This window comes from Puntigrus tetrazona, chromosome 10, assembly GCF_018831695.1.
Source record: "Puntigrus tetrazona isolate hp1 chromosome 10, ASM1883169v1, whole genome shotgun sequence".
NCBI lineage: Eukaryota > Metazoa > Chordata > Actinopteri > Cypriniformes > Cyprinidae > Puntigrus > Puntigrus tetrazona.
Window position 1 is genome coordinate 7,134,400 of NC_056708.1, and position 18,125 is coordinate 7,152,524.

Consider the following 18,125-nt stretch of genomic DNA (forward strand, 5'->3'; position numbering starts at 1 on the left):
GTTTCGTAAAGCAGAAAGGAAAAGAGTTTCACATCTTCTCACTGGACGTCGACAGTTGTTTTCATTGCGTGCATCTTCTCTTGAGCAGCTGATATTTTGATCATTACAATCTGTTTTGTTAGGAATTAATCATGAACCCACTGTGCTAAGTTTGAATTGCTTTACGGATGTGCTCATTTATTTATGCAATCGTTTATTTCACCGCTTCAAAATGCTTATTTTTATTGTTGTGGAAACTGACGATATTTAAGATAGACCCATTAAACAAGTCCTTCTTTGCGTTTCTATTCTATTATATCGTGTAGGTGCGTTGCAAAAAAATACACTTTACAGAGTTTCTGTTTTATTATATCAGAAGCTTTTCTTGGAGTAACTTTAATACTTCGTTGCTATTCCGTTAAAAACCACCCGGAGCCGCTGGTAACCGTGACAATTTTGCAAGACCGCTATTACCGGCTCATTTGTATGTCTCCTCCTTTTGAAAGCACCAGTCTTAACCTTCTCGATGTCTTCAGCGGTCGTGTAGCGAACCACGTCCAGGCCGGTTTTGATCGTTTTGGTTCAGTGTTTATTTATTTGGTTTAAATCCTGAACGTTGGGTTTTAAGCCGAGATGAATCAGCGTGTCGGATCAGTATGGACTGCGTTTCTGCTGTCTTATTGCTGGACTTTATCTTCCGCTCAGATTGCGTATTCCGTCTCGGAGGAAGTGAATGTGGGAACCGTTGTCGGGAATATAGCAAAAGATCTTCACATCGGCGTGCAGGAACTGGAACCTCGCATGTTTCAGATTGTATATGGAGCCAACAAAAGGCATTTTGGGGTGAATGTAAAGACTGGGACCCTGTTTGTGAGTAATCGAATCGATCGAGAATCGCTCTGTTCTGCCGATCAGAAATGCACGGTGCTTTTAGAAGCAATGGCCCATAATCCATTGAGCCTGTACAGAATAGAGATGCATATAATTGACATCAACGATAACGCGCCGTCGTTTCCTACGAGCAGTCAGGTGCTCAATATAACTGAAGTCTCGTCTCCTGGAGAGAAATTTTCTCTTCCTTTGGCTGAAGATCCAGACTCGGGCAGCAATGCGGTTAAAACCTACAAGCTTAGTCCCAACGAGCACTTTTCTCTGGATGTGCAGACCGTAGAACACAGCGTCGCCGTCGAACTGGTCCTGATTAAAGCTTTAGATCGAGAAAAACAGCCTGTCGTTCATCTAACGCTGACTGCTGTAGATGGAGGGAGACCTGCGTTGTCTGGAACGTTAGAAATAACCGTCAATGTTTTGGATTTCAACGACAACTCTCCAGTTTTTAGCAAATCTCTTTACAAAGTGAAAGTGAACGAAAATATTGCTATAGGATCCCAAATCATCTCCCTTTCTGCTTCGGATTTAGATGAGGGGATAAATAGCGATATAACGTTTTCTATCGTTAAGCAAGGAGCCAGCAAAGCGTCCGATTTGTTTTCAATCAACCCCGACAGCGGACTTATAACGGTTAAAGATAATGTAGATTATGAAGAAAACGCTGCTGTGGAATTGAGGGTGGAGGCCAAGGATAAAGGCCACCCTCCTAAGAGTTCACAGTGTAAGGTGTTAGTTGAAGTAGTTGATGTTAATGACAATCCACCCGAGCTGACGGTGACTTCTCTGGCGAGCACTATTAAAGAGGATTCAAAAGTCGAAACAGCTGTGGCTCTTATCACGATCTCTGATAAAGACGGAGGTAAAAATGGAATAGTGCATTGCAAAATTATAGGTCAGGTGCCGTTTAAGATCCAGTCCTCGTATAAAAACTACTACTCTTTAGTTGTAGATGGACCACTGGACAGAGAAGAAATTACGAATTATAATGTCACTATAATAGCTTCAGACGAAGGGATTCCTTCACTCTCTAGTATCGGTGTTATCACAGTTCATATATCTGATGTGAATGACAACGCACCGCAGTTTCCAGTAGCTGCGAAGAACATATATTTAAAGGAAAATAGTCCAGCAGGTGCCATTATAGAGACAGTGACTGCTCAGGATCCAGATGTCAACGAGAATGCTCGTATTTCGTATACAATATTTAGCAGAGACAAAACCGTCCTTCCATTAGTCTCTATGATCGACATAAATAGTGAGAGCGGAGACTTGTACAGTAAACAGTCGTTTAACTACGAAGACCTTAAGTCGTTTCAGTTTGTCGTTCAGGCCACAGACTCTGGTGTTCCTCCTCTGAGCAGTAACTCGACTGTAAATGTGTTTATTCTGGACGAGAACGACAACAGTCCGGTTATTTTAGCTCCTTATTCTGAACCTGGATCAGTTAATAGTGAGAACATTCCCTACTCTGCTGAAGCGGGATACTTTGTAGCCAAGATCAGATCTGTTGATGCTGACTCTGGATATAACGCACTTCTGTCTTATCATCTAACTGAACCCAAAGGAACCAATCTGTTCCGCATCGGAAGCAGTTCTGGAGAAATAAGGACTAAGAGACGAATGAGTGACAACGACTTAAAAACTCACCCACTTCTCATCACAGTGTCTGATAATGGAGAGCCATCACTCTCAGCGACTATGTCCATGGATGTTGTGGTTGTTGAGAGTCTGGATGACATAAAGACATCCTTCCGAGAAGTTCCTGTTAAAGAGGAGAGTTTTTCAGATCTCAATCTGTATCTGCTCGTCTCTATCGTCTCAGTATCAGTCATCTTTTTACTGAGTCTGGTGGGTTTGATAGCAGCTAAATGCTACAGGACAGACAGCAGTTTCAGCAGGTACAGCGCTCCAGTGATCAGCACACATCCAGACGGAAGCTGGTCCTTCTCTAAATCCACTCAACAGTACGACGTGTGTTTTAGTTCAGACACGATAAAGAGTGATGTAGTAGTTTTCCCCTCGCCGTTTCCTCCAGCAGACGCGGACCTGATCAGCATTAATGGAGAAGATACTTTTACGCGCACGCAAACTCTTCCTACCTCAGAGAAGGTAAGACATTGTAACTTGCTTCGTACATTTCACTTCTCCTGCACCTGACTTGTAAAATGAACATTTGAGAAATTATTAATTGCATTTTAGAGCGTTTTAGCTGTTTTTAAGTGTATCTTTATAAAATAAAGTATTATAAACGAAAAAAAGTGACATTTTCTGTTAAGTATTTAAAAATGCACTTTAACTCGTACCCAAACAAGAAATAAGCAACATGCGCTATTGACAACGTCGAAATATTGCTTGTTTAAATGACAAATTTAAATTTTGTTAGTTAATTGCGGCATCTCGTCACTCCGGCATATGTGGTGATCTCAAAGTTTGATTTGCTTTTACTGCGTTTCCAATTTCTGTTTGACCAAGTTTTTGTATACTCACCTCTGGTTTCCCAGACTAAAATGTAAGTCTGAGCTGTTTCAAGTGAATAAATAATAATAATAATAATAATAATAATAATAATAATAATAATAATAATAATAATAATAATAACAACAACAAAGTTAATTAATTAAAAACAAAATATCGATTGCACTACCTGATCTTAAAATTTTTAAATGCCTTTGTTTTGACTCAAGATGCACTCCAGTATTGCTTTCTTTTTTTAAGGCACATTTATAAAAACTACTTAAATGTCCTAGCTGAACTATTGCTTAACTCTTGCGTAACTTAAGCACTGTCTGTAAAACCAGGGCTCGTGGACTTCTTTCTTTCTTTCTTTCTTTCTTTCTTTCTTTCTTTCTTTCTTTCTTTCTTTTTTTCGTTTTCCTGTAGAAGCATTACCTTGTGCTATCATGCTGTTATTTGTTCGCTCATTGTTTAACTGCTTAAATGTTTTTTTTTTTTTTGTATTTAAAGAATAAAATAACTTCAGTACTATGGACAGCGACAGTGACGTATTTTTCTTCTCAGTTCACATATTTGTTTAAATAGCAAATTTTTTAGTAAATCCTGTATTTATTATGATTTGTTGTTGTTGGTTCGTAATGATACAATGAGTATGGCGATAACCTTTATATTTATAGTTTATATTTTTTAATAGAAAAGTATATGAAGAAACATCAGTTGTCTCTTCACTGTTAGAACACGCGGTGGCACTGCAGACCATGACTTTGAGAGTTATCTGAGCTCCTCCTTTACTGCATCAGAACAAGAGGAAATGCGCTGAAGGCGTGTTAATAATCAAGGCTTATAGTAGCTTCTGCGTCGTGATGTCGGGTTGCGTCGAGAAAGGTCTGTTTAGCCGTTTTAATTATTTTTACACGAAATAATCTCGGGACATTCTGCTGCACAATCATGGATGTTACTGAATCTTACGGCTTCTGGATCCTTTTATTTCTGTCTTTATGGAAATCTTCGCTCGGCCAGATTGTCTATTCCGTCTCCGAGGAGGTAAATAAGGGAACTGTGATCGGGAATATAGCGAAAGACCTGAAGATCAGTGCTCAGGAACTAGAATCACGCGTGTTTCAGATTATGTCTGGATCTAATGCGAAGTATTTTGATGTAAATGTGAAAACGGGCTCACTGTTTGTCAAAGACAGGATTGATCGTGAAGAGTTGTGTGGCAGTAATCAGAAATGCGCTTTAAATGTAGAGGCTCTTGCTCAGAATCCTCACAGACTTTATCAGCTTGAAATTATAATATTGGATGTGAATGACAATGCTCCAGTTTTACCAGATGATACATATGTTGTTAATGTTACAGAGATCGCAAATGAAGGAGACAGATTTCCTCTTCCAGTTGCAAAAGATTCAGATGTTGGCAGTAATTCTCTGAAAGACTATAAACTTAGTTCAAATGAATATTTTTCTGTCGATGTTCATATCGGGCAAAAGAGTATATCTGCTGAATTAGTGCTACAGAAAGCTTTAGACAGAGAGAAACAAGCTGTTATTCATTTAATACTCACCGCTATTGACGGAGGAAAACCTCCCAAATCTGGAACACTGAGTATTGTTGTTAATATCATGGATGTAAACGATAATAAACCTATTTTCAGTAAACCTTTGTACAAAGTTAAAGTGAAAGAAAACACAATGATTGGAGCCAAAATAATTACTGTTTCTGCCAGTGATTTGGATGAAGGCATCAACAGTGAAATTCAGTATTCGTTTCATGGAAATACGCATGAAAGTAACCTGTTTAGTATAGATTCTAACTCAGGGGAAATTGTTGTTCAAGGTCAGATTGATTATGAAGAATACCCTGCCATTGAACTGCGTGTTCAGGCGAGAGATAAAGGCAGTCCTCCTAAAAGTACACACTGTAAAGTTTTAATAGAAGTTTTAGATGAAAATGACAACGTGCCTGAAATAGTTACGACTCCTCTGCTGGAAAGTGTGAAAGAAGACACAAAGTCAGGAACAGCAGTTGCTTTAATTAAAGTCTCTGATAAAGATGGAGGTAAAAATGGCATTGTACACTGCTCTCTGAAAGACTCTTTTCCTTTCAAACTGGAGACATCATATAACAATCATTATTCTCTAGTGGTAGATGGACCTCTGGACAGAGAGAGTGTTTCTCTGTATAACATCACAATTACAGCTGCAGATGAAGGAAGTCCGTCTCTTTCCAGCAGCACTGTTATAACTGTACATATCTCTGATGTTAATGACAATGCTCCACATTTCCCAGCTCCCGTTATTAACGCTTTTCTACGTGAGAACGGTCAAGCTGGAGGTCTGGTGACAAAAGTGTCCGCTGATGATTCAGACACTGGTGAAAATGCACAACTTTCATATTCACTGTTAGACAGTTCCAGCTCCAGTGTTCCTGTAACAACACTGATAAATATAAACTCTTTGAGTGGAGAAATATTCAGCTTGCAGTCATTTAATCACGAAGAAACAAAGAGGTTTCAGTTTCAAGTTATGGCCACAGACTCTGGTGTTCCTCCTCTGAGCAGCAACTCGACTGTAAATGTGTTTATTCTGGACGAGAACGACAACAGTCCGGTTATTTTAGCTCCTTATTCTGAACCTGGATCAGTTAATAGTGAGAACATTCCCTACTCTGCTGAAGCGGATACTTTGTAGCCAAGATCAGATCTGTTGATGCTGACTCTGGATATAACGCACTTCTGTCTTATCATCTAACTGAACCCAAAGGAACCAATCTGTTCCGCATCGGAAGCAGTTCTGGAGAAATAAGGACTAAGAGACGAATGAGTGACAACGACTTAAAAACTCACCCACTTCTCATCACAGTGTCTGATAATGGAGAGCCATCACTCTCAGCGACTATATCCATGGATGTTGTGGTTGTTGAGAGTCTGGATGACATAAAGACATCCTTCCGAGAAGTTCCTGTTAAAGAGGAGAGTTTTTCAGATCTCAATCTGTATCTGCTCGTCTCTATCGTCTCAGTATCAGTCATCTTTTTACTGAGTCTGGTGGGTTTGATAGCAGCTAAATGCTACAGGACAGACAGCAGTTTCAGCAGGTACAGCGCTCCAGTGATCAGCACACATCCAGACGGAAGCTGGTCCTTCTCTAAATCCACTCAACAGTACGACGTGTGTTTTAGTTCAGACACGATAAAGAGTGATGTAGTAGTTTTCCCCTCGCCGTTTCCTCCAGCAGACGCGGAACTGATCAGCATTAATGGAGAAGATACTTTTATGCGAACCCAAACTCTTCCTACCTCAGAGAAGGTAAGCAGAATTAGTGTTGGATAAATAAATTCTAACTGAATTATTGTTCTCAATTGTTGCAAGCATTCCGTATTGTTGACATTATACCTGCTTAGTTTAAACGACGTGGCTTGTTAAAAGCATTATTATTTTACGTTCATTTAAGTTTCTAACTAACTAGAGATATTATTATTGGTTTTGCTAAATCAAAGACGTCACTGAATGGTTGCTGGGCAATGATCTCTAATTGGAGAGTAAATTAAGACACTGTAGAAAATATGTTTTGGTAATATAACTCACTCTTTAAAAGACAAGTGAAGATGTAGCCAATTAGTGATTTGCATGATACTTTGGGCATCAGGTTTCCAGTTCCTGCACTTATTTCGAATTTACGTAACATTTTCAAGGATATATTTAGTTTGGAATTTTGGTTATTTTAATAAGATCCCATAAGTCTTGAGAAATTAAAGTTTAACTTTCTTTTCAGCTATTTCTGAAGTGCTTCTTGTTGGAAAGAACTCTCATCAGAATGTTTTTTTTCTGTAGGCTTATGTTTTTCTTTTGCTAAAAATCTTGTCCTATCACTGCTGTCAAAGCAGTGTCTCATGCAATTTTTTAAGTAAACTCAAAACAAGTTTGTTGCGTTCTGACAGAAAAGAGTTCAGTGTCTTCATTCAAAATGAACACTTCTTTGATAAATACAATCACTTTCTCACATAACGCTCTGAAGTAGCCTCAGCATAGTGAATAATCCAATCTCGAGCCATCGATATTAACGAATTCAGAACCGCCGCCGTGGACAGCACCCGGTAACGTAGCACGTGAGAAGTTATACCTTAAGTAAGCTCTTAAAGTAAAGCTCGGGGAACTCGCCTAGAACAGGTACACCTTTAGTTAATGCATGCCTTTAGAGTTTTCGTAGCGCGCTAAAAGACTGCGTTATCGGGAAACACAGCCCGGGCCATTCGTGGTGGATGGTTTGAAACGCGTAGACTATGTTGTATTTAATTAACAGGCATTTCGAGCGTTGTGTTTTCAAGATTTGAAAATAAGTTGAACTACGCATTTTTAGAGCCTTTATTCGGAGACAGGCATAGCGCAATTAAAAAGCAGTATGCGTAAACGAAGCCGGAAATAGATCTTAATGATGATGATGATGATAATAATAATAATAATAATAATAAAAATAACAGTAGCAGTAATAGTAGTAGCAGTAAAACAAATCTGGCATTCAACTTTATATTAACACCTTTTTAATCGCCCGATGCATTTTACAGAGTAGATTCTGTTATAACAAGCATCTGTTTGATTGTTTGCATTCTTATTAGCTTAATCGTGTGTCGATGCAGTGTAAGATCAGCATATTACTTAGTATTTTATTGTTGTTTTTCAGCATTGAATTACTTTGAGTGTTGACGTCGTTGTTTCATTTATTATTTTGCTACTGGGTTTGCAGACAGATAATTCCTGCATAATATGGTCCAGGCACATGGTGTCACTGCAGACCGTCAGTTTAATATCTGCACTATACTCTGCAGCCTCTCTCTCTCTCTCTCTCTCTCTCTCTCTCTCTCTCTCTCTCTCTCTCTCTCTCTCTCTCTCTCTATCCGCTGCTGAGACGTGATGTTGCCGTTTCGTCTCTCGTTTCCTGCATGCTAAAAAATAAATACTAGTTTCTCCAGCGTTTATTTTTGTTTTTACTGCTATTAAACCAGTTGTGAATGATGGCCTTTGTGGGATATTTCGAGTGTGGATTGATATTTTTGATTTTTCTGCTGGATTCTGCGTTTGCTCAGATCGTCTATTCCGTACCGGAAGAGGTAAATAAAGGGACAGTTGTTGGGAATATAGCGAAAGATCTGAACATCAACGTTCACGACCTTGAATCTCGTATGTTTGAGATTGTATCTGGATCAAATAAGAAGTATTTTAACGTGAATCTAAAAACGGGCGTGCTGTTTGTTAATGAAAGAATTGACCGGGAGGAGTTATGTCCTTCGAGTCAGAAATGTTCTCTGAATATAGAAGCCCTTGCCAAGAATCCTCATCATCTTTACAGAGTGGAGATTAAGATTTTGGATATAAATGATAATGTGCCACATTTTCCTGTTAAAGTATTTACTATAAATATAACTGAAACAGCCAGTCCAGGAGAAAGATTTCCTCTCCCTGTAGCAGAGGACTCTGATGTTGGCAGTAATTCGCTGAAAGAGTACAAACTGAGTCCGAATGAACATTTCAGTCTAGATACACAGAGTGAAGACCAGAGTGTGTCTGCAGAGTTAGTGCTGAACAAGGCTTTAGATCGAGAGAAACAAGCCACGATTAAGTTAATTCTCACTGGAGTAGATGGAGGAAAGCCACCTAAATCTGGGACTGTAAATATTATTATCAACGTCATGGATGTTAATGACAATAATCCAGTGTTCAGTCAACCTCTTTATAAAGTCAAACTAAAGGAAAATGTTGCTGCTGGTACAAAAGTTATCTCTGTGTTTGCTTCTGATTTGGATGAGGGCATAAACCGTGAAATTATGTATTCATTTGTTGGTCATGGAAAAAAGAAAGATCTGTTTGACATTATCTCTGAGACTGGAGACATTGTTGTAAAAGGACAAATAGATTACGAGGAGAATCCAGCTATTGAGTTACGAGTTCAAGCGAAAGATAAAGGTGGCCCACCAAGGAGTACACATTGTAAAATTTTAATAGAAATTATGGATGAAAATGATAATGCACCAGAAATAAATGTGACTCCTCTGTTGGAAAGTGTGAAAGAAGACACAAAGTCAGGAACAGCAGTTGCTTTAGTCACAGTGTCTGATAAAGATGGAGGTAAAAATGGCATTGTACACTGCTCTCTGAAAGACTCTTTTCCTTTCAAACTGGAGACATCATATAACAATCATTATTCTCTAGTGGTGGATGGACCTCTGGACAGAGAGAGTGTTTCTCTGTATAACATCACAATTACAGCTGCAGATGAAGGAAGTCCGTCTCTTTCCAGCAGCACTGTTATAACTGTACATATCTCTGATGTTAATGACAATGCTCCACATTTCCCAGCTCCCGTTATTAACGCTTTTCTACGTGAGAACGGTCAAGCTGGAGGTCTGGTGACAAAAGTGTCCGCTGATGATTCAGACACTGGTGAAAACGCACAACTTTCATATTCACTGTTAGACAGTTCCAGCTCCAGTGTTCCTGTAACAACACTGATAAATATAAACTCTTTGAGTGGAGAAATATTCAGCTTGCAGTCATTTAATCACGAAGAAACAAAGAGATTCCAGTTTCAAGTTATGGCCACAGACTCTGGTGTTCCTCCTCTGAGCAGTAACTCGACTGTAAATGTGTTTATTCTGGACGAGAACGACAACAGTCCGGTTATTTTAGCTCCTTATTCTGAACCTGGATCAGTTAATAGTGAGAACATTCCCTACTCTGCTGAAGCGGGATACTTTGTAGCCAAGATCAGATCTGTTGATGCTGACTCTGGATATAACGCACTTCTGTCTTATCATCTAACTGAACCCAAAGGAACCAATCTGTTCCGCATCGGAAGCAGTTCTGGAGAAATAAGGACTAAGAGACGAATGAGTGACAACGACTTAAAAACTCACCCACTTCTCATCACAGTGTCTGATAATGGAGAGCCATCACTCTCAGCGACTATGTCCATGGATGTTGTGGTTGTTGAGAGTCTGGATGACATAAAGACATCCTTCCGAGAAGTTCCTGTTAAAGAGGAGAGTTTTTCAGATCTCAATCTGTATCTGCTCGTCTCTATCGTCTCAGTATCAGTCATCTTTTTACTGAGTCTGGTGGGTTTGATAGCAGCTAAATGCTACAGGACAGACAGCAGTTTCAGCAGGTACAGCGCTCCAGTGATCAGCACACATCCAGACGGAAGCTGGTCCTTCTCTAAATCCACTCAACAGTACGACGTGTGTTTTAGTTCAGACACGATAAAGAGTGATGTAGTAGTTTTCCCCTCGCCGTTTCCTCCAGCAGACGCGGAACTGATCAGCATTAATGGAGAAGATACTTTTACGCGCACGCAAACTCTTCCTACCTCAGAGAAGGTAAGATAATTGAAATTTTATGTTGGATAATTACTTTTTTCGAGGTGAATTTTTGTTATAAGCTGTTCGAAATTAATTGTAATACCAGTTTTTGTTTGATATGGCTTTTTATCACATTCAAGTGTTTGCCGTGCATATAATACGCAGTTTTTGCGTGCACGTGGTACGAAATTTGTTTGCGTGCGTATGAGACGCAGTTTTCTTGTACATGTGATACACATTTAAGCCACAACCCTAATCCTACCCATCACGTAGCATATACACGTCAAAGTCCAAAGACCACGTGATTTTGTTTAGCGTAGTATTTATACTCATGAGTTTGTCATAGCGGGTTTGATATCTACCTCGTAGCTGTCGATTTTAATCAATCTGTTTTAAGTTTAAGTTTATTGTAATTTATACTTTTTTGTCTTTGAATAGTGCACTTTGTTCAATTCAAGAAATCTAAAGACCTGTAAAGGTTGTTAATCGGGTTTTATCTGGAGGATGTTTTATTCAACTACACCAGATTTACAAAATAGTAAAAATAGTATTATTTTATTTTTTTTAGAAACCCTTGTTTCGTTTATTTTCAATCCATTTCCAAGTTTTTTTTATTTATGTTTAGAAAATAAAGAATTATGAACCAACAATGTAATTTTCTTCAGATATTTAGAATTATTTTTACCCATTATGATCATACATTTTAATTTTGCAAGTCCTAGTAACATCTCGTGACTCTGGTTTATTTGTATTAGTATAACTGCAGCTTTAGGGTTTAATCGTGGAGTTTGATTTACGTGCACTGCGGTTTTACTTTCTGTTCCACTATGATGTTGCATACTATAGGACAGCGTATATATGTTTATATATATATACACTGTTTTTTGTTGAACCTTAGTCTAAGTTTTATGTTACATGAATTACTTTGCGGTATCATATAGCTGTTTGTTTGTTTCATTGCTTAGACGTTTAAAGTATTTTAAATGTAAAGAGCAAAATTACTTCAGTACTACGGACAGCGGCACTTACGTATATTCCTTCTCAATGTACATATTTGTTGTAAAACACAAAACAGATGTTATCTGCTCATGTTTCAGTGGTTATTATACTGCTTCGCAATGATTGCGTCAACACGAAGTGTTATATTTTACTCTGTAAAAAATGATTATACCATTAGTTCTCTTTTTCTTTTATTGAAAAATACAAGATATATTGTGTCTTCACTGTCAGAACACGCGGTGGCACTGCAGACCATGACTTTGAGAGTTATCTGAGCTCCTCCTTTACTGCATCAGAACAAGAGGAAATGCGCTGAAGGCGTGTTAATAATCAGGGCTTATAGTAGCTTCTGCGTCGTGATGTCGGGTTGCGTCGAGAAAGGTCTGTTTAGCCGTTTTAATTATTTTTACACGAAATAATCTCGGGACATTCTGCTGCACAATCATGGATGTTACTGAATCTTACGGCTTCTGGATCCTTTTATTTCTGTCTTTATGGAAATCTTCGCTCGGCCAGATTGTCTATTCCGTCTCCGAGGAGGTAAATAAGGGAACTGTGATCGGGAATATAGCGAAAGACCTGAAGATCAGTGCTCAGGAACTAGAATCACGCGTGTTTCAGATTATGTCTGGATCTAATGCGAAGTATTTTGATGTAAATGTGAAAACGGGCTCACTGTTTGTCAAAGACAGGATTGATCGTGAAGAGTTGTGTGGCAGTAATCAGAAATGTGCTTTAAATGTAGAGGCTCTTGCTCAGAATCCTCACAGACTTTACAGGCTTGAAATTATCATTTTGGATGTGAATGACAATGCTCCAGTTTTTCCAGATGATACATATGTTGTTAATGTTACAGAGATCGCAAATGAAGGAGACAGATTTCCTCTTCCAATGGCAAAAGATTCAGATGTTGGCAGTAATTCTCTGAAAGACTATAAACTCAGTTCAAATGAATATTTTTCTGTCGATGTTCATAGCGGGCAACAGAGTATGTTAGCTGAATTAGTGCTACAGAAAGCTTTAGACAGAGAGAAACAAGCTGTTATTCACTTAATACTCACCGCTATTGACGGAGGAAAACCTCCCAAATCTGGAACACTGAGTATTGTTGTTAATATCATAGATGTAAACGATAATAAACCTATTTTCAACAAACCTTTATACAAAGTTAAAGTTAAAGAAAACACAATGATTGGAGCCAAACTAATTACTGTTTCTGCTAGTGATTTGGATGAAGGCATCAACAGTGAAATTCAGTATTCGTTTCTTGGACATGGAAATACAGATGAACTGAAACGATTTGCAATAAACTCAAACTCAGGGGAAATTGTTGTTCAAGGTCAGATTGATTACGAAGAATACCCTGCCATTGAACTGCGTGTTCAGGCGAGAGATAAAGGTGTTCCTCCTAAAAGTACTCACTGTAAAGTTTTAATAGAAGTTATTGATGAAAATGACAACGTGCCTGAAATAGTTACGACTCCTCTGTTGGAAAGTGTGAAAGAAGACACAAAGTCAGGAACAGCAGTTGCTTTAGTCACAGTGTCTGATAAAGATGGAGGTAAAAATGGCATTGTACACTGCTCTCTGAAAGACTCTTTTCCTTTCAAACTGGAGACATCATATAACAATCATTATTCTCTAGTGGTGGATGGACCTCTGGACAGAGAGAGTGTTTCTCTGTATAACATCACAATTACAGCTGCAGATGAAGGAAGTCCGTCTCTTTCCAGCAGCACTGTTATAACTGTACATATCTCTGATGTTAATGACAATGCTCCACATTTCCCAGCTCCCGTTATTAACGCTTTTCTACGTGAGAACGGTCAAGCTGGAGGTCTGGTGACAAAAGTGTCCGCTGATGATTCAGACACTGGTGAAAACGCACAACTTTCATATTCACTGTTAGACAGTTCCAGCTCCAGTGTTCCTGTAACAACACTGATAAATATAAACTCTTTAAGTGGAGAAATATTCAGCTTGCAGTCATTTAACCACGAAGAAACAAAGAGATTCCAGTTTCAAGTTATGGCCACAGACTCTGGTGTTCCTCCTCTGAGCAGCAACTCGACTGTAAATGTGTTTATTCTGGACGAGAACGACAACAGTCCGGTTATTTTAGCTCCTTATTCTGAACCTGGATCAGTTAATAGTGAGAACATTCCCTACTCTGCTGAAGCGGGATACTTTGTAGCCAAGATCAGATCTGTTGATGCTGACTCTGGATATAACGCACTTCTGTCTTATCATCTAACTGAACCCAAAGGAACCAATCTGTTCCGCATCGGAAGCAGTTCTGGAGAAATAAGGACTAAGAGACGAATGAGTGACAACGACTTAAAACTCACCCACTTCTCATCACAGTGTCTGATAATGGAGAGCCATCACTCTCAGCGACTATGTCCATGGATGTTGTGGTTGTTGAGAGTCTGGATGACATAAAGACCTCCTTCCGAGAAGTTCCTGTTAAAGAGGAGAGTTTTTCAGATCTCAATCTGTATCTGCTCGTCTCTATCGTCTCAGTATCAGTCATCTTTTTACTGAGTCTGGTGGGTTTGATAGCAGCTAAATGCTACAGGACAGACAGCAGTTTCAGCAGGTACAGCGCTCCAGTGATCAGCACACATCCAGACGGAAGCTGGTCCTTCTCTAAATCCACTCAACAGTACGACGTGTGTTTTAGTTCAGACACGATAAAGAGTGATGTAGTAGTTTTCCCCTCGCCGTTTCCTCCAGCAGACGCGGACCTGATCAGCATTAATGGAGAAGATACTTTTACGCGCACGCAAACTCTTCCTACCTCAGAGAAGGTAAGATAATTGAAAATTTATGTTGGATAATTACTTTTTTCGTTATAAGCTTTTTTCGTTTCGTTTTTTGTTATAAGGTGTTCGAAATTAATTGTAATACCAGTTTTATATGGCTTTTTATCACGTTCAAGTGTTTGCCGTGCATATAATACGCAGTTTTTTCCCTGCATGTGGTACGAAATTTGTTTGCGTGCATATGAGACTGGAAAAAAAAAATTCCCATTTAAATTAATCAATTTAAACACTGTGTTTAGAATAAGTGCAACCCAATCAAAAGAATTTACGAAACAGAACATCTCTAAGCTGTGTTAAGACGCGCATAATCATAAACGATTATAAATAAAATTCAAGATTCTGCAACGAAAACGAAAATCGATCTCTAAAGCTTCTATTACTACTACTACCACTCGTAAAGTTTGCAAACATATGTTTGAATGCTTCATCCAATCAAGTTTCCAGACGTGACTATGATATTAAAATATCTGGCATATTCACTTTATCACAGTGCAGCTCTCTCGGTGGATCATTATTTTGTCGTCACAATATTTTTTTATCACCTGTTAAACGGCCAACACTTTTTACAGAAGTTTCACTCTATGGTAACGCGCTTCACTTTCTTTCTTTCGGATGACTTCATATGTTTCCCGTTGTATTACTTCATTCGTGTGTGGATGCTGCTAGTATCCTAAGTAATAATATAGGGTGGTGTAATTATGCTTTGCTTTTCTACATCGGATTACTTTGAATATTCCTATTGCTGCCGTGTTACTCTTGTGTTTCACGTTAACGCTTTTGTAGAATTATTTCTAGTAGGTTATAGCCTAGTTTTAGCACGAGGTGTCACTACAGACCGTAAGATAGAGGTTAATAGTCTTTACCCTAGCGCCTCTCTCTCTCTCTCTCTCAGACTCTTGGTATTAGTGTATCTGCAGCTGAGACATGATCTCTATTTCGTCTCGTGTTTTCTGAACGCAAAAAGAGCTATCAGATTCTCTCGAGTTTATATATATTTTTTTCTGCTGACAAGCCGGCGGCACATAACCGTCATGGGATTTTGGGGATATTTCGAGTGTGGATTGATATTTTTGATTTTTCTGCTGGATTCTGCGTTTGCTCAGATCGTCTATTCCGTACCGGAAGAGGTAAATAAAGGGACAGTTGTTGGGAATATAGCGAAAGATCTGAACATCAACGTTCACGACCTTGAATCTCGTATGTTTGAGATTGTGTCTGGATTAAATAAGAAGTATTTTAACGTGAATCTAAAAACGGGCGTGCTGTTTGTTAATGAAAGAATTGACCGGGAGGAGTTATGTCCTTCGAGTCAGAAATGTTCTCTGAATATAGAAGCCCTTGCTAAAAATCCTCATCATCTTTACAGAGTGGAGATTAAGATTTTGGATATAAACGATAATGCGCCACATTTTCCTGTTAAAGTATTTGCTGTGAATATTAGTGAAAACGCAAGTCCAGGAGAAAGATTTCCTCTCCCTGTAGCAGAGGACTCTGATGTTGGCAGTAATTCGCTGAAAGAGTACAAACTGAGTCCGAATGAACATTTCAGTCTAGATACACAGAGTGAAGACCAGAGTGTGTCTGCAGAGTTAGTGCTGAACAAGGCTTTGGATCGAGAGAAACAAGCCACGATTAAGTTAATTCTCACTGGAGTAGATGGAGGAAAGCCACCTAAATCTGGGACTGTAAATATTATTATAAACATAATGGATAATAATGATAATAATCCAGTGTTCAGTCAACCTCTTTATAAAGTCAAACTAAAGGAAAATGTTGCTGATGGTACAAAAGTTATCTCTGTGTTTGCCTCTGATTTAGATGAAGGCATTAACAGTGATATTTTGTATTCATTTGTTGGTCATGGCAAGAGAAAAGACCTGTTTTCCATAATCCCAGAGACTGGAGATATTGTTGTAAAAGGACAAATAGATTACGAGGAGAATACTGCCATTGAGTTACGAGTTCAAGCGAAAGATAAAGGCAGCCCACCAAAGAGTACACATTGTAAAATTTTAATAGAAATTATGGATGAAAATGATAATGCACCAGAGATATTTGTTACTCCTCTGCTGGAAAGTGTGAAAGAAGACACAAAGTCAGGAACAGCAGTTGCTTTAGTCACAGTGTCTGATAAAGATGGAGGTAAAAATGGCATTGTACACTGCTCTCTGAAAGACTCTTTTCCTTTCAAACTGGAGACATCATATAACAATCATTATTCTCTAGTGGTAGATGGACCTCTGGACAGAGAGAGTGTTTCTCTGTATAACATCACAATTACAGCTGCAGATGAAGGAAGTCCGTCTCTTTCCAGCAGCACTGTTATAACTGTACATATCTCTGATGTTAATGACAATGCTCCACATTTCCCAGCTCCCGTTATTAACGCTTTTCTACGTGAGAACGGTCAAGCTGGAGGTCTGGTGACAAAAGTGTCCGCTGATGATTCAGACGCTGGTGAAAACGCACAACTTTCATATTCACTGTTAGACAGTTCCAGCTCCAGTGTTCCTGTAACAACACTGATAAATATAAACTCTTTAAGTGGAGAAATATTCAGCTTGCAGTCATTTAATCACGAAGAAACAAAGAGGTTTCAGTTTCAAGTTATGGCCACAGACTCTGGTGTTCCTCCTCTGAGCAGTAACTCGACTGTAAATGTGTTTATTCTGGACGAGAACGACAACAGTCCGGTTATTTTAGCTCCTTATTCTGAACCTGGATCAGTTAATAGTGAGAACATTCCCTACTCTGCTGAAGCGGGATACTTTGTAGCCAAGATCAGATCTGTTGATGCTGACTCTGGATATAACGCACTTCTGTCTTATCATCTAACTGAACCCAAAGGAACCAATCTGTTCCGCATCGGAAGCAGTTCTGGAGAAATAAGGACTAAGAGACGAATGAGTGACAACGACTTAAAAACTCACCCACTTCTCATCACAGTGTCTGATAATGGAGAGCCATCACTCTCAGCGACTATGTCCATGGATGTTGTGGTTGTTGAGAGTCTGGATGACATAAAGACATCCTTCCGAGAAGTTCCTGTTAAAGAGGAGAGTTTTTCAGATCTCAATCTGTATCTGCTCGTCTCTATCGTCTCAGTATCAGTCATCTTTTTACTGAGTCTGGTGGGTTTGATAGCAGCTAAATGCTACAGGACAGACAGCAGTTTCAGCAGGTACAGCGCTCCAGTGATCAGCACACATCCAGACGGAAGCTGGTCCTTCTCTAAATCCACTCAACAGTACGACGTGTGTTTTAGTTCAGACACGATAAAGAGTGATGTAGTAGTTTTCCCCTCGCCGTTTCCTCCAGCAGACGCGGAACTGATCAGCATTAATGGAGAAGATACTTTTACGCGCACGCAAACTCTTCCTACCTCAGAGAAGGTAAGATAAATGAAAAACTATGTTGGATAATTACTTTTTTCGAGGTGAATTTTTGTTATAAGCTGTTTGAAATTAATTGTAATACCAGTTTTCGTTTTATATGGCTTTTTATCACATTCAAGTGTTTGCCGTGAATATAATACGCAGTTTTTCCTGCATGTTGTACGAAATTTGTTTGCGTGCGTATGAGACGCAGTTTTCTTATTCATGTGATACACATTTAAGACACAA

At 39.0% G+C, this 18,125-nt stretch overlaps 4 protein-coding genes and 1 pseudogene across 4 annotated transcripts; all 5 read left to right on the forward strand.

Moving 5' to 3' along the window:
• The first annotated feature begins 74 nt into the window (after window positions 1–74).
• LOC122352413 (protocadherin alpha-3-like) lies at window positions 75–3,027 on the forward strand. The gene has a single exon (XM_043249828.1). It carries the CDS (start codon window positions 613–615, stop codon window positions 3,025–3,027), a length of 2,415 nt encoding a protein of 804 aa, XP_043105763.1. The 5' UTR covers window positions 75–612.
• Window positions 3,028–4,073: 1,046 nt separating this feature from the next.
• On the forward strand, window positions 4,074–6,147 carry LOC122353133 (protocadherin alpha-2-like). Its single transcript, XM_043251046.1, has one exon. It carries the CDS (start codon window positions 4,273–4,275, stop codon window positions 6,013–6,015), a length of 1,743 nt encoding a protein of 580 aa, XP_043106981.1. The 5' UTR covers window positions 4,074–4,272; the 3' UTR covers window positions 6,016–6,147.
• Window positions 6,148–7,903: 1,756 nt separating this feature from the next.
• Window positions 7,904–10,750, forward strand: LOC122353129 (protocadherin alpha-2-like). The gene has a single exon (XM_043251043.1). The coding sequence runs from the start codon at window positions 8,333–8,335 to the stop codon at window positions 10,703–10,705; it is 2,373 nt and encodes a 790-aa protein (XP_043106978.1). The 5' UTR covers window positions 7,904–8,332; the 3' UTR covers window positions 10,706–10,750.
• Window positions 10,751–11,997: 1,247 nt separating this feature from the next.
• LOC122353128 lies at window positions 11,998–14,624 on the forward strand (annotated as a pseudogene).
• A 508-nt stretch (window positions 14,625–15,132) lies between these two features.
• Window positions 15,133–18,062, forward strand: LOC122353121 (protocadherin alpha-2-like). Its single transcript, XM_043251037.1, has one exon. It carries the CDS (start codon window positions 15,201–15,203, stop codon window positions 17,901–17,903), a length of 2,703 nt encoding a protein of 900 aa, XP_043106972.1. The 5' UTR covers window positions 15,133–15,200; the 3' UTR covers window positions 17,904–18,062.
• The last annotated feature ends 63 nt before the right edge of the window (window positions 18,063–18,125 follow it).

Excerpts from the sequence above, each read along its gene's own strand:
- LOC122352413 (XM_043249828.1), top strand. The coding sequence starts at position 613 with ATGAATCAGCGTGTCGGATCAGTATGGACTGCGTTTCTGCTGTCTTAT.
- LOC122353133 (XM_043251046.1), top strand. The coding sequence starts at position 4,273 with ATGGATGTTACTGAATCTTACGGCTTCTGGATCCTTTTATTTCTGTCT.
- LOC122353129 (XM_043251043.1), top strand. The coding sequence starts at position 8,333 with ATGATGGCCTTTGTGGGATATTTCGAGTGTGGATTGATATTTTTGATT.
- LOC122353121 (XM_043251037.1), top strand. The coding sequence starts at position 15,201 with ATGCTTTGCTTTTCTACATCGGATTACTTTGAATATTCCTATTGCTGC.